Raw genomic sequence first — 22,375 nt, 5'->3', positions numbered from 1 at the left:
CCTTTTGCAAATCATTAGTTGATGGATTGTTATTTGGGTCAACAACATTATGACCACCATGATTCTCAATGGAATTAAGGGTTTTTTGAAAAAGAGGATCATAAGATCCACCAAATCTGCGCCTACCGTATCCAACCGAACCACCAGCATCTCCACCAACAGCCTTCCCGTCCTCCGTGCGCAACCACCTTGAACTCTTTGGAGTTGGCTACCTTCTCACTAGAGCACAAAGATTATGAGAAAAAGAACGAATCACTTGTCCTGGAGGAAAGTCGACAAGCCGAGGACAAAACCTCTCTGAATGCCTATGATTCCACAAACAAAACAAAAGCTATAGGGAATCGTTCATACTGGATTTTTGCCCATATCCAATCACCACCCTCCTTCTTCAAATGGATGCCTTTGCAAATGGGTTTATTAACATTGAACTTGATACGAATCCTCATGTACTGCATATCTGGATCCAAAAAATAATCAGGGTCTGCCATAACAAACTCACCAACCTTGTTTCCTATGTCTTTGGCCACAAGTTCAGAATGGAAACCAGATTGCAAACCATGAACTTGAAGCCAAACATAAATATGGTCCAATGGCACCTTAGCAGGGTACGAATGGTCAGCCATAGGTTTCAGAATAAGAGCATGATTATTGAAAGTCCAAGACTCTAGAATCATCACCCGATAGAGATCAACTTCATGGAAAGAAGGAAAAAGGTACAGCCCTCCATTAAGCTCATGAACATGAACTCCTTCACCAGGCCTCCATAATTCAGCAAGGGAATAGGACATAACATTATAATTGATAGGACTATCCGTCACAAACTGGCCGACAAAGCACAAAGAATAATCAACTTTATCTTCCCATTCCCTTTAGCCATAAACAATGCCATCATCATCCCCATCAATAGATAGGCTAGCCATATCTACAGAAATCTTATCCTCGTCCATAGATAAGAAACAAAGAAGAAAAAAATAGCAAAAGAAGAGAAGAAAAACTCCTCGAGACAATACTTCTCGTATTGAGCATATTAACATTTTAAAATATAAAAATAATAATGTATTTTTATAAATAAGAAAATAAAAAAATATTTTTAATTTTTTTCTCAAATATTAATTTTTATTAGTTTAATATATTTTTTTATTTGTAGAAAAATATGTATTTATATTTTTGAAATATCAATTTTCGTTAACCTAACACATTTTCCGCAAAATAATTTTGCAAAAATAAGAATTATTTTACATATTGATTCAAAAAAAAAGAATTATTTTACATAAATTTAAAATAAAATGTATAATTTCTGTAAAATTTAATTTATTTTTTTGTAATATGATTGATTAAAAAAAATCAATCCACTTAACAAAAAATCTAAATAAAATATAAAATTTTTGTAAAATATAAATAATTTATATAACTAAGTACTTGTTATTTTGTTTTAAACCAAGTAATTATAGAAAATCCCATATTTTTCCAATGGAGTTTAGCTTTCATTCAGAATTATTGTTTATAAAATTACACGTGCATTTTAAAATAGGTAAATTATAATTTAATTTTTAAATTTTAATATAATTAATGAATCAATTCTTATATTTCAAGTGTAATTAATAATAAGTTAAATTATTTATAAATTATTAATAATATAGTTAATTTATTTTTAATTATTATAATTATTATAAATTTATATTAAATAGATAAAATTTTAAATTAAGTGTTTAATAAATTAATATAAAATAGTAATATAAATATGTATTTCTGATATAGAACTATCGATAAACTCCTAAATTTAAATAAATGAAATATTTTCTTAATGGAAAATTAAAAGTAGAGAAATTAATTTATAATTTCCAAATATATATCGTGACTACTAATAATATCTTTGACTCGTTGCTTAGCCCAACACCATGAGCCCAAAAATAAAACTAGCATAATTTTAGTAGTCTCAGACGCTTGAATTTGGCCCCGGAAGGCCTGCGGGCTCCGGCCACACTCACCGTGGGGGCAGCACGCAACCGCCAAATTCCGTGTTTTCATTTTTCTTTCACCTGACATTCAATGCCAACTATCATTCTTGTTCTTCCTTCTGGATAACGCACAAATTCTTTTTAGTTATTTTATTCAGTCATTTCCACGCTTATCAAGGCATATTTGGGCCAAAAGCTCGCAAATCTCTGGAACTTCCAGACTTTCTTTCGATGCTGTTTTTACAATACTAGTTCCAAATCCTTCTACTTTGTTGAGTATTGTTTAATTTTCGTATTTTTGGAGCTTTTTCTGAAAGTCCATTGGAATTTTCTTTTCCTGGTGAATTTTCACTTGGAATCTCGCATTTGGATGACTTGAAGAAATCCCATTTAATATACTTACTTTCGTAAACAATTTTAATATACCGAGCTCTTTTCCTGAAGCCATTGTGAAGGTTAGCCATTTTAATAGTTTGCTTTGGAACCGTTCTAAATGGCGGATTCCAAAGCAAATCCGGGTGCTCCGGAGGAGACATCGCCTGATTCGCTTAAGAATACGCCGTCAAACATTGCGAGATTGGAGGATGTGATAGAGCATTGCAAGGGCCGCCAGAAGTATCTGGCGCAGACTAGGAGTCCCTCTGATGGAAGCGATGTTCGGTGGTATTTCTGCAAGGTACCTTTGGCTGAGAATGGTAAGTTGGGATTCTTTATTCAATTTGACTATTTTCTGGTCCTAGCCTACTTGAAATGTTACTATAGGTTGAAAAATTTTGTTTATTTCTTCTGATTAGTTTCCGCTTATCTATGAGTGGAAAAACTTAATTGATTGTATTTGGTGAATCTTAAGTGAAAATGGAAAAAGCAGAGCTCCTTATTTTGCTATCTTGTTGTTTTTACAGAGTTAGCTGCCTCAATCCCTCGCACTGAGACAGTGGGAAAGGGTGACTATTTCCGTTTTGGTATGAGAGATTCTCTAGCAATCGAGGCGTCTTTCTTGCAGGTTAGCATTTTGAAGACTCTATTCTTGGTTAAATGTTTAAATTAACCCCTTTACTTAAATCAACAAATTTCCCTTTGCTTATTTAGGAATTGTACTGATGCAGTAAGTTGATTTTGAATGAAATAGTTTCCGTTACTTATTATATTTAATGCTTTGTGCATCAAGCAAGTGGGAAGCCTGATCAATATAATGCAGTGTCTTGATTTGTTTACCTTTTATTTTGTTGGACATATTTTATAGAGAGAGGAAGAGTTGCTCTCTAGCTGGTGGAAAGAATATGCAGAATGTAGTGAAGGCCCTGGGAGTCGATCTGTATCACGTGAGAAGTTGGATATGCAAAAAAGTGTGGAAAGTGCTCAGGCAGCTCAATTGTATGAAGCAGAAGAGGAGAGAGTTGGTGTTCCTGTAAAAGGAGGACTTTATGAGGTACCCTTCATCTTTTTTCATCCCTTGATTCTGCTTTTCTAATTTCTCAATCATTTTTTTTTCTCGGGTTCAATTTGAAACTATATTTTCCATCCTAAAAACAGATCACTATGAAATTTAAACTTTCAGCTATTTGCCTGCAGATAAATTTTGGATCTAAAGTGCTATTAGATAAGTTTTTTTATTTGGTTTCTGGTCTTAAGAGGGATGAGGAGTAGTTTGACCATAAGTTACGAGGAGGCAATGCATCCATAAATGAAGACAAATAATAATTAAAAATGATGGAAAGCCACTTCTCTGGCAGAAGAGGAAATAGGAATGTGAATGATGCCCTAGTAACCTCAGTGTTCATGATAGCTACATCCAGGACAAAAGTCTGACATACTTTCTAATGTAAAAGATCAGGTCATTGTCATCCAGTTCAGATGTATTCTTGGAGAGTGGTGTTTTCTCTCTCAAATGTTTGTCATGCTACATTCTAAATGGAAATAGAGCGGAACGTTTTTATTTTTTGCAATCAACTGTTACTCAAAATAATGTATAATTCTAATGCTTTTATTTTTTACTTAAGTACACCTGATAATATATATGATCTAACTAATGTGGTCATGTGTGGGGAGTGCGGGAAGTAAATGAAAATGGAGATGTAGATGTAGTTGGATTCATAACAGAAATAGGTAATCTTATTCTTGTTGCAATGAACCATTGACTGCTGATACATGGAGAGGTTTAAAAGATTAATGAAGGTAGAAGAATAATATCTTGATAGTAGTGCTATTTTGTGATGGTGATATCTGTAGTCAAATGTTCTTTAGTATTTCTAAAGGGAAATGACTCTCACATCTTAAATGTGCAATTTTTTGGAGAGAGAAGTTTGTCATTCGTTATTTTTATGTTTGGCATTCAGCACTAGTTGCATGCCTTTGAACATTCTCCACCTGTTGAGAATTTATTGTATATTTGTATGTAGCAAATAATGGAGAATTGAGTATCTCATGGTGAGAGTTCACGACCCTGTTTCCTTGTGGGAAACAACTAGATTTTTGTTTTTCATTAAGAACCAAGGAAAATGTTAGCAATGTATTAATCTGTCAATAATAGAAAATGATTTTCTGGTTAAAAAAATTAGAAATTGTTTATATCTTTTGTAATTAAAAAAGATCATTATAAAAATATTTAAAAATTATTTTACTATTAAAATTTTATGTACTTATTTATAATAATATGACTAACTTTTTATTATTGTAAATAAATATGTTTTTATCTTAGATGATTGTTTAATTTTAGTTATAAAAATTTATATATAATTTTTGTTATAGAAAAATCATTGTTTTCAATTTGAAAAGTAATGAAAGCAATTTTTTTTTTTTTTTTTTTTTTTTTAAAGTCTTAGTTAAATTTTGAAAACTGGAAAACGTAAGATGCGTTTACTTACGGAAAACAGTTTTTTGTTTTCTATTTCCATTTTATAAGAAACCTCTAGTTTTCATTTTTTACAGAAAATAAAGAAAAACATAGAAAATGCGAATTACCTGCAATAATAAAAAATTGTTTTCTAATTAAAAAATAAAAATATTTAGAACTTTTGCAATTAAAAAATAAATTATTTAAAAATATATCTAAAAACTTAATTGTTTTTCTTTTAATTTTTTTCACCTTATATTATTTATTTTTATTTTATAAAAATATAATTAATTTTATAATTATGGATAAATATTTTTAATGATTATTTAATTTTAATTATGAACATGTTATAATTAAATTTTTGTTAGAGAAAAGTCTTTGCTTTCTATTTGGAAAATAGTTAGAAAATGGAACCATCGTTATGAAGGAAAATAGTGGAAAGCAACTTAAAACTATTTTTAAAATCTTAGATAAGTTTTGAAGAACTGGGAAACTAGCTTCCCAATGCTCAATTAGAAAACTGCACATATTAACACGAAACCCTGTTTTCCTATTCTCTTAGAATACATTTTCAGAATACTAGTATACTACAATTTTCTGTAAGTGAATAGGCCCTTAGTTTTTTTTTTTCTTCCTCATTTGAAAAACTGACCTGTGTGAACACAAAGTTTTATTTTCCAGTTTCCTTGGAGCACTTCTCTAGAAAACTAAACTTTTTTTCCACAATTGGACGTGCCTCTAATTTCCCATTTCATTTTTCAGTCTGTTTTTGCAAGTATCATGCAGCACTCCAAGTCCCTAATCAGGAAGGAACTTTTGATTTGATTTATATAAAATAACATCTGTATATATAAATCAGGCCTTTTTGTTTATGTGAACTACTAATGACATCTAGAAGTTGACTTTTTTGTCATGTGGTAAGGCCTAGCTTTGCTTTAGTTGTTGGGCTAGTAGTCCATGTGGGGTCAATTTTTTTTTTTTTAAAGATTTGAGCTATCATATTGCTGATATTATTTTCTATGTTTTTATTGAGGAACTCAGAAACATTAGTATTTGCTAGGTGAACAATGCTCTACAATTTCGAACAATAGAGTTTTGCCATTGCTGATTTTGTGAATAATTTTTTGTGATTTTTATATGAATCTACAGTTTTGGAAGGAGTTTCTCTTGTTGACATCTAACTTCTCTTTTAATTATATATATATATGATCAAGTTATTGCTTTTTGAAACAATGATTTGATTTACTAGGGGTGTGAAGGACTTGCTGTTGCATCTTATGGAAATTATTAGAAATATGTATGTGGTGCCTTGGTAAGTGGGTTTAAGCATCATGAATTATTAGGGAAGCTACAGAGCTAGAATTGTAGTGTCAACAGTCAAGCTTTTCCTTGGTTGGCAATATATGATAGTAAAAAATTAATGTTTTATTGCAAGTTTAAGGCCTAAAGGTATTGTCATTTTCTTATATGCATCCTTTGCTTTCTCTGTGGTGGGACTAATTGACATTTGCATTGCTCTGTTGGAGTATTTAGAACAAGCTATTTTGCTATTTCCACGAATAATATGTTTGCACTTGGACCCTGGAGTATTTTCAAGAGGGTTTCATAAGGAGAGAGGGGAAGGTTCCTTGGAGTTTTGCAACTTTTAGTGATTGAATTAATTGAGTAAAGTTTTTTTTTTTCTTTTTTCTAAAAAAATTATTTTTATACTTCTTTGTTTTAAGCTGAGTAGGATTCTTTTCTGTACTCACTTTCCTAAACTCTTTTAGTGCAATATATTATTTTAGTCAAAATAAGGAAAGAAATGCGGGTGTGATTAAGCTTTTTAGGCAACACAAAGGTCCTTCAATTGAAAGATTACCATTTCCAAAACATCTCATTGGCATTCAAATAGTGTAAGGTTGCTATTGATCTTGCTAAATTCATGTTGACATTATGGTAGAAGATATGCAATGTATGGGCTGTTATTTGTTACTTCACTGCATGCCGTTCAATAAACAATTCTCTCTTTGCTTTTCCTGGTTATTTAAAGCTGGAAGGGTTTAATGTCTTCTCATTTTCTGTTGCATTATTATTATTATTATTGGCTTGGTATTTAAATTCAATTTCTTTGTTGCCTTTTGTTGACTTATTTGTTGATCCTAACTGATTATAGGGATATGAGTTGATATGATTTGATCTGATTAGAATCTTTAATTATCTCTGTAATTATTATTTGATTATTTGCTTCCTGTTTAGATATGATTCTGTGTATAAATAGTCATGTAGACCAATTGTAAAGATTAAGAGTGAAATACAAGAATATTCAAAAATTTTCCAAAATTCTTTATGGTATCAGAGCCTTTTTCCTGATTTTTGGGTCCAAATTCAATTTTTCCTCTTTAGGGTTTCAAAATCCTAGATCTACCTTTTTTGGTACTAACCTATCTAGGAGCCCCTCCCCTTCCCGGCGCGTGACCCATCGCCTGTCGCTGCTTCGCCGCTCCGATCACTCCGGCGACGATTTCGACCATCTTTCCAGCCTTCCCATGCTGTTACCTGGTCTTTTTGGTGAACCGATTGGGCTCTTTTGTGTGTACAACATAAATTTTTAACATGGCAGAAGGTAAAAGGGTCTCGATTTCTAACTCTGATAATCCTTCTTTGCAAATTAGTCCCATAAAACTTGATGGAACCAATTTTCTTGCTTGGTCAAGATCTTTTTTGTTGTTTATCAAAGCTAGAGGACTGCAGGGCTATGTCACTGGTAATAAAAAGCAACCGGATGAGAGTGATCCAGATTTTCCTCAATGGGACTCGGATAATTTTCTTGTTATGACATGGTTACTTAACTCTATGCAACATGGTTTTAAATCGCGGTCGCGGTCGTGGCCGCGGGTAACGGAAACAGACCTATAACTGCCGTAACGTAACGGTAAAGGCCTGGCGCTACGCAAATTTTTTAAAAAAAATTTGCAAAGTTCATAAATAAAATGATATTGGTTAGATTTAATTTAGAATAATGTATACAAATGCATAATAAACATAAATATATAAAATATAGATTATTTAACTTAAGTTAAACATCATGTAGTTTAAAATAAGAAAAATCAACATAATCTTTATAGATCGAGTAAACTAATAGCTCAAAGTATAATTTTAACTCAAAACTAACACTTTAATCCACAAAAACTTACAAAAAAAAAAGAAAAAAAAACAACAATTAAAAACTAAAATAGATAAAATTTAACTAACTTTTTAGAAGAAATAAGCTTGGAAATAGAGTAGTTTATAATGGATCTAAGTTTATATGAGAAATATGCAGGGAAGATTGAAATTTGAAAGAGAAAGGGAAGAGAAAACTTAAAAAATATAGTCTTTGAAGCTGCTGAAAAGTGTGGAAACTAATGAAAATGAGAATGGAGCAAAAGATAAAATATATTTACGCCTGCAAATCAGGAGGGGCCGTTATATAATGGGATAACGGGTAACGGCCCCCCAAAATTCGTTACATAAAGGCCGTTAAGTAACGTAACAGCAGTTATTTAAAACCATGCTATGCAACCTTATATCTCTAAGTCCTATTTGTTAATTGATACTGCTGCAAAAATATGGAAAGCTTTGTCCTTAACTTATTCCAAGATTGAGAATGATGCCCAAATTTATAATATTCGGAATAAGATTTATAGTACTAAGCAAAGAGAAATGACTTTCTCCCAATTTTATTCTGAGTTATGTGGCTTATGGCAGGAACTTGATTACTATCAAGACTTCCAAGCAGACTGCACTGGAGATACAGTCAAATTTCGGAGAATGATTGAAAAGGAGCGAGTCTATGATTTTCTTGCAGGGTTGAATAACGAATATAATCCAATTCGTGTCCAAGTGTTGGGAAGAAATCCTTTTCCTGCTCTAGAAGAGGCCCGCGCCCATGTTCAACAAGAGGAAAGTCGTCGACATGTTATGCTCTATACTGCACCAGTTGAAAAGGCTGGGTTGACTACTAGTTTGAGCACACCACAACCTCCTACTTTTGAGAAAGATCACTTACATTGTGACTATTGTGGGAAACCGAGGCATACCAAAGAGACTTGTTGGAAGTTACATGGTCGTCCCACTAGAGGCCGTGGAGGAAAACGAGGTACTTCCAGAAATCAAGCTAGTTTAGCAGAAACTGTGGAGGAGCCCTTTAAGGAGACAACAACGACTTAGTTCCTTTCCCTTAATGAACTTCAGAGTCTCAAGCGCCGAGTCTCATATTGATACCTCTTCATCCTCCGTTACCACATCTAACTTTGTAAAGTCAGATAATACTTTCTCTTTAATAATGTTCCATGGATTATTGATTCTGATTTGAATAGACATATGACAGGCTCTTCTAAAGGCTTTCTCAATTATTCTCCTTCTCTAACCAAAGATAGTGTCAGAATTGCTGATAGCTCTTTTACTCCAATATCTGGAACAGGTTCTGTTATTTGCACATCCAATATTAAATTATCATCTGTCCTTCATGTTCCCCACTTTCCTGATCATTGTGTTATTCACGATCTTTACACAGGGAAGATGATTGGCAATGGTAGGCTGCATGATGGCTTATATATGTTGGAGATTGATTCAGGTTCTTCACTATCTCAAGCCTGTTTTGGAGAAAATAAAGATGTCAATAAGGAAATAATATAGTGTTACCAAACCACTGCAAGTCTATACCCGATTCAATCATGGATCCAAGTCAAAGCAGCCACATATTGAGCCTTTGAATTAGTCAAATATTTCAGTTATCTTTGAGTTATCTTTTAGTTAATTTGTTTTAATGATTCTCTGTTTGTAGGAGGGTAGTGCTCCACTTTCTATTTCATGTTGTTAGTTGAGGAGGGTGTTCCTCCATGTTAAAGTAGTGCTCCAATTTCTATTTCTTGTTGTTGGTTGAGGAGAGTGTTCCTCCATGTTGAAGTAGTGCTCCACTTTCTATTTCTTGTTGTTGGTTGAGGAGGGTGTTCCTCCATGTTGAAGTAGTGCTCCTTTAATGTAGGAAGCAATTATACTTCCTTTCTGTATTTAAGCAATAACATTAACGAAGAGTACAAGCTTCCAAAATCAATTAAGTCATGAGCGCTTTAAGTCTCAGAGGTTTCAGGCTCCCTTTTTTAGAGCTTGAATTGTTAATGACCAGAGGTCGTAAAAAGACTCTTAACCCAAACACTCAAACTCCAGCCATACCCTTAGCCCACAAACCCATAACCAGATCCACAACTCGGACCATAACAGTTTGGTATCAGAGCTAGTAGTTATGGGGGACTTTGTTCAAGATCAACTTGCCAAGCTCTTTGAATTGTTGTTGGCCGAGCAGCAAGCAAACAAAGACCGAAATGAAAAAGTTGAGCTATTGCACTCCAAATTGGATGCAATGTCTCAGGAATTGGAATGGACTAAGAAAGGGTTGCAATCTAGCAGCACTGACAGTCAAGCAAAATCAAGGAGAGATAAGGGAATTTCGGGTGCTTCGGTTTTCGAAAATTCGGGAGGAAGTTCGATAGTACCGAAATTCACAAAGCTTGATTTTCCTCGTTATGATGGGCTGGAAGACCCTTTGGGGTGGCTTGCCCGATGCCAACATTTTTTTAGGCACCAACAAACACCCGAAGAGGAGAAGGTGAGTTTAGCTTCGTACCATTTGGAGGGGATTGCTCAGCTGTGGTATATGCAGCTGCTGGATGACATTCCAGATCCCAATTGGGATGTGTTCACACATCAATGCAATCTTCATTTTGGGCCTCCAATCCGCAGCAACAAATTAGGCGAATTGGCGAAGCTAAAGCAAACTGGTTCTGTTGCAGAATATCAGAACCGTTTCGAAGCCTTAGTGTCACGCACCGAATTGGCGAAGCTAAAGCAAACTGGTTCTGTTGCAGAATATCAGAACCGTTTCGAAGCCTTAGTGTCACGCGCTGGCACCCTCACGCAGGATCAAAAGGTCCCGATTGGTGAAGCGACTGAACCATGAGGAGATGGAAGAAAGACGGAAAAAGGGACTGTGTTTTAACTGTGATGAACAGTTTGTTCGCGGCCACCAATGTAAAAAGCTTTTCTGGATAGACTTGGTGGAGACCGAAGAAATAAAGGACACAAATTCTGTTTCGGAGCTAGAACAACCAGATATTTCATTGAATGCCATCACTGGAATTCGAAATCCTCAGTCCATGCGACTACAGGGATATTGGAAGGGGGGACAAGTCTTAATTCTAATTGATTCTGGCAGCACTCACAGTTTTGTGTCTGCAGCAAAAGTCGAGGAACTTGGTGCTGAAATAAACGGGCAGGATGGCTTGAAAGTTAATGTCGCCAATGGTGAGCAGCTTGACAGCCCAGGTATATGCAAGGGAATCCCAATTCTACTGGATTCTCACTCTTTTTCCGTGGACTTATTTGTTCTGCCACTAACCAGTTTTGATGTGATTTAGGGAGTTAACTGGCTTCGGACTTTGGGACCCATTCTATGGGATTTTGCTGTCATGAGAATGTGTTTCTTTCAACAGGGAACCTTGATCGAATTGCAGGGTATGACTTCAATTTCCTATACAAAGCTGTCTGATCTCCGTAGTTTGCTGCTTTCCCCAGATTCCAAAATTCACCTACAGAAATTGTTGGCAGAATTTGCCTCTTTATTCAGTGCGCCAACCGGATTACCTCCTAGCAGGGCTTGTGACCACAGTATTCCTTTAGAACCAGGAGCAAAACCGGTGGTTGTTCGACCATACCGCTATCCACATGGGCAAAAGGATGAAATCGAAAAGCAGTGTGTTGCCATGTTGCAACAAGGCATAATCCGCCCAAGCCGATCACCATTCTCTTCTCTGGTGATCCTAGTAACAAAGGCAGACGGTTCTTGGCGTTTATGTGTCGATTACAGAGAATTACACGCCAAAACCATTCAAGACAAATTCTCAATTCTTGTGATAGATGAGTTATTAGAAGAACTGGGTGGTGCTAGATACTTCACAAAGCTTGATCTGCTTTCTGGTTATTTTCAAGTGGGCATGCATCCTTCTGATATTGAGAAAACAACTTTTCGGACGCATCACGGCCACTTTGAATTCCTATCAGACTTGGGCAGAACACCTACACCATTGCTGCCATCTTTTCCGCTGCCAGAACCTGTTCATCCTTTGGCCATTCTAGACCACCATATTAAAGGAGGAAGTCAGGAGGTTCTCGTCCACTGGAGTCATTCTTCTCCTGCCGATGCAGGAAGTCAGGAGAAGGTGCAGGAATTCTCTGCCAAATATCTAGATTTTCAGCTTGAGGACAAGCTTCCTTTGGGGCAGGAAGTAATGTTACCAAACCACTGCAAGTCTATACCCGATTCAATCATGGATCCAAGTCAAAGCAGCCACATATTGAGCCTTTGAATTAGTCAAATATTTCAGTTATCTTTGAGTTATCTTTTAGTTAATTTGTTTTAATGATTCCCTGTTTGTAGGAGGGTAGTGCTCCACTTTCTATTTCATGTTGTTAGTTGATGAGGGTGTTCCTCCATGTTGAAGTAGTGCTCCACTTTCTATTTCTTGTTGTTGGTTGAGGAGAGTGTTCCTCCATGTTGAAGTAGTGCTCCACTTTCTATTTCTTGTTGTTGGTTGAGGAGGGTGTTCCTCCATGTTGAATTAGTGCTCCTTTAATGTAGGAAGCAGTTATACTTCCTTTCTGTATTTAAGCAATAACATTAATGAAGAGTACAAGCTTCCAAAATCAATTAAGTCTTGAGCGCTTTAAGTTTCAGAGGTTTCAGGCTCCCTCTTTTAGAGCTTGAATTGTTAATGACCAGAGGTCGTAAAAAGACTCTTAACCCAAACACTCAAACTCCAGCCATACCCTTAGCCCACAAACCCATAACCAGATCCACAACTCAGGACCATAACATATAGTGGCATAGGCGGTTAGGGCATCCATCATTTTTTGTCTTAGAAAAACTTTATCCTAATTTGTTTGTTAAAATTCAGTTTGGCTCTTTATTTTGTGATGCTTGTGAGTATGCTAAACACACTAGAACATCCTATCCTTTGAGTCATAATAAAAGTCAAATTCCTTTTGCAACTATTCATTTTGATGTTTGTGGGCCTACTTAAACTGTCTCCTTATCTGGTAATCGATGGTTTGTCACCTTTATTGATTGTTGCACTCGAATGACTTGAGTCTATCTGATTAAAGCTAAAAGTGATGTCTTTTCTTGTTTTCAATCCCTTCATAAGATGGTTTGTACCCAATTTGATACTAAAGTGAAAAATTTGAGAACTGACCATGGAAGAGAGTACATGGATAGTAGCTTTTCTACTTATTTGGAGAATAATGAGATAGTACACCAGACTAGTTGTCCTTATATTAGTGCTCAAAATGGCGTTGCTAAGAGGAAGAATAGTCATCTATTGGAGGTAGCTCGATCTCTTATGTTCACCATGAATCTATCCAAAGCATATTGGCGAGATGCAATCTTTGTATCTGCTTACCTTATAAATAGAATGCCTCTTAGGACCTTTGACTTTATGAGTCCTTTGACGGTTCTACAAGGGAAGAATTCATATGTTGTTCCATCAAAAGTATTTGGGTGTGTTTGTTTTGTCCATACTAGGAGGGCAGGGAAATTGGACTCCAAGGCCCTTTTGTGTGTTTGTTGGGTATTCTCCGACACAGAAGGGATACAAGTGTTATCACCCTCCCTCTAGAAAATCCTTAGTCAGTATGGATGTTACCTTCCGAGAAACTGAATCCTACTTCAGTGCCACCCACTCACCTCTTCAGGGGGAGAATAATGAACAAGAAAAGGTGATCCCTTATTCTGTGATTCTGTATAATATGGTTCAACTAGAGAGTTTGAGTTCTAGTAGACAAGGGGAGATGTCCAATCAGGGAGAAAGAATTGGTCGTTTGGACAAGCCAGATTTGAGAAGGTATTCAAGGAGAGACAAGGCAGAAGAAGCCATTATGTAGTCTACTCAGAGTCAAGAATCTTCTTCTGGTGAGTTACCCAATCAAGAATCTTCTTCTGGTGAGTTACCCAATCAAGAATCTTCTTCTGGTGAGTTACCCACAACTCTTGAATGCTCCAATGACTTAGATAAACCTATTGCTCAAAGAAAAGGGGTCAGATCTTGTACTAAACATCTTATTTCTAACTTTGTTTCTTTTGAATCCTTGTCTCCTTCATATAGAGCCTTTGCCTTGTCTATTTCTTTTATGTTCATTCAACAGGATTGGAGTAAAGCTCTTGCAGATCCTAAATGGAAGGAAGCAATTATTGAAGAGATGAAAATATTAGCTAAAAATGAGACTTGGGAGCTTGTTACTCTTCCACCTAGGAAGAAACTCGTTGGCTGTAAGTGGGTGTTCACAGTAAAACACAAAGTTGATGGTACAATTGAACTATTTAAGGCTAGATTGGTTGCTAAAGGATTCACACAAACCTATGGAGTGGATTACCAAGAGATATGTGTCCCAGTTGCAAAAATGAACTCGATTAGAGTTCTGTTATCTTGCGCAGCCAACTTGGACTGGGACTTGCAACAGTTTGATGTGAAGAATGCTTTCCCCCATGGAGATTTAGAGGAAGAAATGTTCATGGAAATTCCTCCTGGGTTTGCTGATGAGAAGATACAAGGAAATGTGTGCAGGTTAAAAAAGATTTTGTATGAGCTAAAACAATCTCCCGGAGCTTGGTTTGACAGGTTTAGCAGAGTCATGATGTCATTTGGTTACCAACAAAGTAATGCTGATCACACTCTGTTTATCAAACATCATAAGGGTAAGATCACCCTTCTTATTGTGTATGTTGATGATATAGTGGTGACAGGTGATGACAAAGAGGAAATGGCTCAACTAAAGAGGTTGTTGGCTCAGGAATTTGAAATCAAAGATCTAAGAAAACTGCAATATTTCCTAGGTATCGAGGTGGCTAGATCAGAAAAAGAAATTTTCATCTCCCAAAGAAAGTACATTCTGAATCTTTTGGAAGAAATTAGTATAGGGGTGTAAACGAGCAGAATCTCCCATTGAAAGTAATCACAAGTTGGAAGCAGGAACTGGTGAGTCCGTGGATATTGGAAGATATCAGAGATTAGTAGGAAGGTTGATTTATCTCTCACACACTCGGCCGGATATAGCCTATGCTGTCAGCTTAGTAAGCCAATTCATGCATGATCGTCGTGAGACTCATATGCAGGCTGTACGTCGCATCTTGAGATACCTAAAGTCTGCGCCAGGGAAAGAGCTTCTTTACTCCAAACATGGTCACCTCCGAATTGAAGCTTTTACAGATGCAGATTGGAAATCCATCTCTGGCTACTGCGCAGTTGTGGGAGGGAACCTTGTCACCTGGAGGAGCAAAAAACAAAGTTTTGTTGCTCGGTCAAGTGCTGAAGCAAAATACAGAGCAATGGCCCAAGGTGTGTGTGAACTCTTATGGCTGCAGAAGTTATTGGAAGAGTTGAGACTGCCCGAGAGAGACAAGATAACCTTGTATTGTGACAATAAAGCTGCTATAAGTATAGCACAAAATCCAGTTCAACATGATCGGACGAAGCACATTGAAATTGATCGGCCCTTCATTAAAGAAAAATTAACAGACGGTGTCTTGAGCCTAGTTCATGTGACTTTTACTGGACAACTTGCGGATGTGTTTACTAAAGGGCTCAACAACAAGATCTACCATAATTTGATTTGCAAGTTGGGCATGTGCGACATCTTTGCACCAACTTGAGGGAGAGTGTTGACTTATTTGTTGATTCTAGCTGATTCTAGGGATATGATTTGATCTGATTAGGATCCTTAATTATCTATGTAATTATTATTTGATTATTTGCTTTCTGTTTAGATATGATTCTTTGTGTATAAATAGTCATATAGACCAATTGTAAAGATTAAGAGTGAAATGCAAGAATATTCAAAATTTTACCAAAATTCTTCACCTTTGCATGCAAAAAAACAATGGCATAAAATGAACTTTTCTAGCATACTTGTCTTAGTGAAAATTTGCATTATTATCTTACACATTTATATTTCTGACTCATGTTCTTAAATTTGGCATGTTATTTGATGTTTGATGTAAAAGTTAAAGCACTACGTTAATATTTTCTAGAACTTTCCAGGTAGATCTAGTGAAGAGACGTTGTTTTCCTGTTTATTGGAATGGGGAAAATCGACGTGTGTTAAGGGGTCATTGGTTTGCTCGTAAAGCGGGCCTTGATTGGCTGCCTCTTCGTGAAGATGTTGCAGAGCAATTAGAGATTGCTTACCGCAGACAGGTTTGCTTAGTGCTGCCAACTCTCTCTTTAAATAATTTTATTTGACACAGTTGGTGAAAACCATTTCATTGCTCCAAAATTTCTTAATTCTCAAAAAAGTTTGTATGTTAGAGTTTGATAATGCCTTATTATGCTGGAGAAAGGATGATTTCTCTATACCCTACATATTTTAGTTTTCAGCTTTCTAGAAAACCTTAAGTGGTTGATCTCTTTCTCTATTTTTCCAACTTTGAATTTGGCTTCAGGTTTGGCGTAGGAGGAGATTCCAACCGACAGGGCTTTTTGCTGCACGTATTGATTTGCAAGGGTCTACTCCAGTGAGTAAATCTGTAAAAGTGGAAATTCATTCCTTATATTATTGTTGTTGTTGCTGTTATTATTATTACGTGGTTAACAAATATTTGATGCGTGTGAATATATGATTGGCTGTGCCATGCAGGGACTTCATGCACTTTTCACAGGAGAAGATGATACGTGGGAGGCTTGGCTTAATGTTGATACTTCTGGTTTTTCTAGTATCATTAGCTTAAGTAGAAATGGGATTAAGTTAAGGCGTGGTTATTCAGCATCTCACTCTGCAAAACCAACCCAGGTCTGTTTTTAGCCCTGTTGTAGCAGAAAACAAGTTACCTTTGATTATTGTTTGTGAAAATGACGTGTATGCACGGCAGCAAACTTGTTCTTACAGCTGCACCTGCTCTTCCCATGTCATCGCATTGCTCATCCTTTTCTCTTATGCATGTCATTTAGGCAAAATTTCGAAATTGGTTATGGTTTTTTAGTTACCTTCATTATGCTATAGAGAATGGTAAGATTTGCTATTCTTGCAATCAAATGATAGAATATGGTACTTATTTATTCATTTTCTTTTATTTAGGATGAGCTTCGACAGCAGCAGGAAGAAGAAATGGATGATTACTGTTCACAGGTGCATACTGTTTGATTCTGCTTGCTGTATTGACTTGTGTCAACCTCCGTGTTATTTATGTAGGACCTATGCTTAGGCGTTTTCTTAAGTGAAAATTTGCTTCTTCCTCCTCTTTATTTTAACTTTTATATAATGAATATTTAAATTTCACCTTAATTCTGTATCAGTGACAACTTACAACACGAAAGGACTTGGAGAATGGCTGTTTGATAAGATTTTGTTAAGCAAGTCTAAGAATTGCCTTGATTCTATCTTGTGGTTGCTTGTTTGTACAATCATCTGTTTAAACTTGTAGACCTGAATGGTTCTTGTATATTTCGTCGAGAAGAATTAGTGTGTATTTATTATTATTCCTATAAATCTGCTGTCTATTTAGGAACATAAATCTCTACAATTGTGGTCTATCCTAAGCAGGAGTATGCTATGCATTAAGTAAGTCAACTGTTTCCATAACAAAACTGTTACTGTATGAGCCAACAATTTCTCATTTGAGCCAGGAGATTTATGATGCAAAGAAGCATGATTATAGGCTTTTGGGCCATTTGACTTTCTCTGTTTTGAATAGATTTCTCTTGGTTCCAGTCTCTGGGTTTTATATTGTTTGAATAATTTATCATACTGATAACTGATTAGAGGATTGTTGTTTAGACACTTGATATTACTTCACTTTCTTTCTAAAGTGCTTGATTCTTGTAGATAGGTTGCAGACAGACTATTTCATGTGTGAAAATAATGACCTTCCTTTTTGTTTGGTTGTATTATTGTAAATGATGTGCTTGATAATCTTTTTGGTTGTAATTATTTTCAAGCGGAAAAAAAAACAAGGAGAACATGATTTCTCTTTTCAATATTATGCACATCAACTTAAACTAGTTATAGATAGCATGCATTTGGAGCTTATTTTTCCCTCTGTGTGATTTTGTTAAATTAATAGTTTTTCCTAATTTCTCCCAGATGTGGGTTCCTCTTTGAATATTGTTTTTCTTTCATTAATTTGTTGATTGGATATGGTTTAATCCTAAGTTTTTTGGTCAAGGTTCCTGTTCGTCATGTTGTTTTTATGGTTCATGGAATTGGCCAAAGGTTGGAGAAATCTAATTTGGTTGATGATGTTGGAAATTTTCGCCATATCACGGCAAGTCTTGCTGAAAGACACCTCACTTCACACCAGCGTAGTGCTCAACGAGTCCTTTTCATACCATGCCAGGTAAACAAACTAATGAAGTGCTAATCTTCCTTGTTTGGAGTTTTGAACTTCCCTATGATTTAATATGTCCATAGCCAAGCTAAATAAAAGATTTCTCACAGAATGCGACTTGTGAAGTTTAATTAGTTTTGCATGGTCTATACATGAAGCGATGGGTTCATGAATTTATTATATCTTGTGTATTGGCTCTTTGAAAGCAGACAACCATAATGGACATCTCACTGAGAAAATGAGGACTGTCATGTGGGGTGAAATGCTTTTCTTTCATGCTTTAGTTATTTATTTGGTTGACTTCCTTGGATGATTTAAGGTAAAATTGCATCATATTTCATCCAGTTCTTATGAAGTTAGGCTTTGTCAACTAATATGGAATGGAAAGGCACTTATAGTCACTGTTGTTAGATTACCCCACAATTGTTTTTTTTCTTTCTTTATTTCCAAAAAGTTAGTAATCTCATAGTGTAGATGTTTATTATTTGTTTGATTTAGCTGAATGGGGAATTATCTATTATGTGAACCTTGACATACCATTGAAAAGTTTGCAGTCAAATTGCTTTATCTATTTTGTAAGCTTAACATACGACTGAAAAGTTTTCTTTCACATTCTATTAGAGTGGAGCATTATAAAAATGGGTATAAATATTTAACAAACTATCAAGCTTCTTATTGAGAATAGAAGTGCAGATCAACAAATAGTCTGATTCTACTTTAGGAATTGGCCTCTCCATCACCAAAATTGTCTAAGCCACTTTGGTTTGGTTTGCATCACTTTATGGATAGGATCCTCATTGTGCATCTTGATCAATTGGATCGTTTCTTTGTGGATTCTGATACAAAACTTTTGTAGATGTGTTTCTGGGTATTCCTTTATTATTTTGTTTACCTTTATTTTTTTAAAAAATTTTGGTCGATATGGGACTTTGTCCCATTTTTCACGTACCAACACTCCTTTAATTGGAATTGTGTTCAGGCTCAGGCTTTAGGCTCACAGGCCTAGTTGTCACTTGTCATTGCATGAAGTGGTCTATTTAGGTCTAGCTCTTTTTGGCTCTACCATTAGGGTCTAGCTCTCCTTGATTAGCCCATGGATCCACTTGAATTTGACCCATCTTTGTCCCATTTCATGGGTCTAGCTCTTTATGCTCAGCCACCATGCTTTTGAGTCCCACATCTATGACCTCATTGCTTTGATACCATATTGAGACTTGCAGGCCCAAGAGTGTGGAATTTTGTTTCAGGAATTGGACCAAAATTGGGTTCCTTGCTAGCAAAATGGCCTAAACCATTTATGAAGGTGAAATTTTGTGAGTAAGTTAATAATTAATAATTATTTTATTTAAATATAATATAATTTAAGTTAACAAAAGTAATACTCATAGTGACTTTGTAGTTCACTTGGTTCTTGATGTGTTCTCTTCATGTCGGGTTCAAATCCTAGCAGCTCACTTTGCAAGCTTTAATCAAATTGGATTCATTCAAACTTGTCCTGGTTCTTGGTTCATACTCGGCTGGTTCACACTGATTTACATTGATTTTCTGAAAATCAGGATTGGTGATTAAAATAAAACACATGGTGCTTCAATTCCCAGTGAAATTGGTTTGGCCGGCCTGTCTGGTCTGGGTTCAATAACCATGGTTAGCAACAATTGCTTAATGATGATTGACCGTTACCCACATAGATAATAGGGATTCTTTTTATATATGTTGCAGAGAGGCGTAGTGCTTATTTTATTTCTGGTTTCTATATTTCTCTATCTGATTCTCTAAATTTTCCATCTTCACAAATCTTCATTTCTTGAGCTAAGCTCATCAAGTAGTGAAGTTTAATTTGAATTGAAGAAGAGCAATTAATGTATATTTCTATATCCACATACTCCCAACCCATTCAAGATCCTACTACAATGAGCCATAGTACATATGCTCATTCAGGATCTTGGTTATTTTTTACTTCTAAGTTATGTATTTTAATGTCTCTATAAATTTAGTTGGGTATCTTAGTTTTTAATGGTATCTTAAAGTATCTGTCCATGTCATGAACTTTGTAATTTTTTTCAAAAAAATTTGCATAGCAATAGGCAATTACTATTATTTTATGGCTGTTTCCATTCCCAGCCTTGATCGTGATTTAAATCCATGCTTCTAGTGTTGCAAGACGACGGTGGGACTATGGGAGTTTCCTTTGTTTTAAGGATTTGCATGTACCTGGGACTGGGCTTTGCCAAAATGCTTATTAGTTTGCATATTTATTTTTAAATTATCATTTGGGTAGATTCCTAGGGGAACCCTTGTGAGAAAACTACAATTTTTTTGACCATCAGCATTAGGCATGTTTCTTACTATGCTAAAATTTAGAACTAAAAATTTTTAAATTTTTCGCTAAAATAAGAGGCTACCTTTTTTTTTTGGAAACTATATGGAAAAAATGGGATCCCACCAGTAATATGGTAAATTAAAAAGTGCAGCTTATTTTTAGGTACGAAATAAAGTAAAATTCAAGATTTACTCAGAAAATGTGAGGTATGTTAGGATGGATTTTTTTTTTTGGCTTAAATTTTCTTTTCCCTGTTTTTGTTTGCACATGAACTCTTCATGCCTTTTTCTCTTCCTTTTTGCTTCTCCTTATTTTTTTTTTTGATTTTGTTTTCGTTTCTTTCTCTTTGTGTTAGCATGTGCTATAAACTTCCTGCGTTTGTTTTTCAGTGGAGAAAGGGTTTGAAGCTTAGTGGTGAAACTGCAGTTGAAAAGATTACTTTGGACGGTGTACGTGGTTTGCGTGTCATGCTGAGTGCAACAGTACATGATGTATTATACTACATGAGCCCCATCTATTGTCAAGACATTATTAATTCGGTGTGTACTTGATCTCCAATTTTTTTTGTATCATCTTGTGGTTCATTATCCAGTAAATGCTTTTGAATCTTCTAAATGCTTCTGTGGATTCGGTTGCTTAATGGAGATAGCGCTATCATATGTACTTGTGATAAATGTTTGACTTTATTCATTATGTAGGCACTTTTTTAAACTTTTGGTAAATTTAGTTTGTGCCTTAGTTTGTTAACAGCATGAAAGCCTTTGTTCTTGACTGAAGTTTAGCAGTTCCTTGCAACAACAACTTCTGGTGGAGATATATTCAGCAACAAGTGATAATGTCATTGCATGTTATATTTCAAATTTTCTTTTCTGGCCCACATAAATCGTTGCATTTGAAATACCTTTCGTAGGTGTATGTTATAAGATTTAGATTATATGGTATCTGTGTATACTTATTCCTTTTCTTTCTTTGGATAATTTATTCAATTACAATCTTATTTCATGGACCATATAATTGCTTCAAGTTTTTAGATTGGGACTAGAAACTTGTTCAGAGAATGAATTGACGAGTAATCACCTCTGCTCCAGGTATCAAACCAATTAAACCGGTTATATCTGAAGTTTCTTAAGCGCAATCCTGGTTATGATGGAAAGGTATGTGGCTGATTGAGCTGATGCTGTGATCCTTTGCAACTGATGAGATTCTTTTTTGCTGCATTGAATTGTCTCAAAATATTGCTAATATTTGGATAGGTTTCTATCTATGGCCATTCTTTGGGAAGTGTCCTCTCGTATGACATCCTCTGCCATCAGGAGAATCTATCCTCACCATTTCCAATGGATTGGATGTTCAAGGAACATGCACATGCTAGGAGTGATCAATCTGCTATTGACACGAGTAACCAATGCTCTGCAAGCGACTCTTCAACAAATCTGGAGGGTAATAATCCCAGCATTAATGGAGCAATGGAAAAAGCCAATCCTGCTCATGGAGAAATGACAAGTGAACAGTCAACTTCAGTATGTACTGATGGACGTGCCTTGGATTTTTGTGCTATCCCGAATCAACTGGTTGATAATTTCGAGGAACTGCCTGCAACTGCTGTCGACTCTAAGCAAAGGAGTGAGAGAAGTGACCTTGAATTGGGTAATGATTCCAGTGACGTGCTTTCTCAGGGAATGGATGAATTAGTTGAAGCTGCTGGAGTGAAAAGTGATGATCACATTAGTGGTTTTGCCAAAATGGTAGCAGAAGATGACAGTTGTATTAGCAATAGTTCTAGCAATAAGGATAAAACTATTAAATTGTTGAGGGAAGAGGTCTGCAATTTTAGATATGTAATCTTTTTATGTAGAATTTAGTAGACTAGT

At 35.5% G+C, this 22,375-nt stretch overlaps 1 protein-coding gene across 6 annotated transcripts in view; it reads left to right on the top strand.

The window, feature by feature from the left end:
* The first annotated feature begins 1,936 nt into the window (after positions 1–1,936).
* Positions 1,937–22,375, top strand: part of LOC110606358 (phospholipase SGR2) — a 39,728-nt gene continuing 19,289 nt past the window's right edge. For 3 of the 6 annotated variants that reach the window (XM_021745131.2, XM_021745129.2, XM_021745128.2), the window contains exons 1-11: positions 1,937–2,653; positions 2,861–2,961; positions 3,202–3,387; positions 15,903–16,058; positions 16,304–16,375; positions 16,498–16,650; positions 16,936–16,986; positions 18,023–18,193; positions 20,894–21,043; positions 21,593–21,658; positions 21,758–22,324. In XM_021745131.2, coding sequence (XP_021600823.1) covers positions 2,452–2,653; positions 2,861–2,961; positions 3,202–3,387; positions 15,903–16,058; positions 16,304–16,375; positions 16,498–16,650; positions 16,936–16,986; positions 18,023–18,193; positions 20,894–21,043; positions 21,593–21,658; positions 21,758–22,324 — 1,875 coding nt within the window. In that variant the 5' untranslated portion in view covers positions 1,937–2,451. The remainder of the gene's footprint in view (positions 2,654–2,860; positions 2,962–3,201; positions 3,388–15,902; positions 16,059–16,303; positions 16,376–16,497; positions 16,651–16,935; positions 16,987–18,022; positions 18,194–20,893; positions 21,044–21,592; positions 21,659–21,757; positions 22,325–22,375) is intronic. The other 3 variants (XM_043953457.1, XM_043953456.1, XM_021745130.2) reach the window with 2 other exon arrangements.

Source organism: Manihot esculenta, chromosome 18, assembly GCF_001659605.2.
Source record: "Manihot esculenta cultivar AM560-2 chromosome 18, M.esculenta_v8, whole genome shotgun sequence".
NCBI classification, from domain to species: Eukaryota; Viridiplantae; Streptophyta; class Magnoliopsida; order Malpighiales; family Euphorbiaceae; genus Manihot; species Manihot esculenta.
This window is presented reverse-complemented; position numbering and strand designations above follow the sequence as displayed.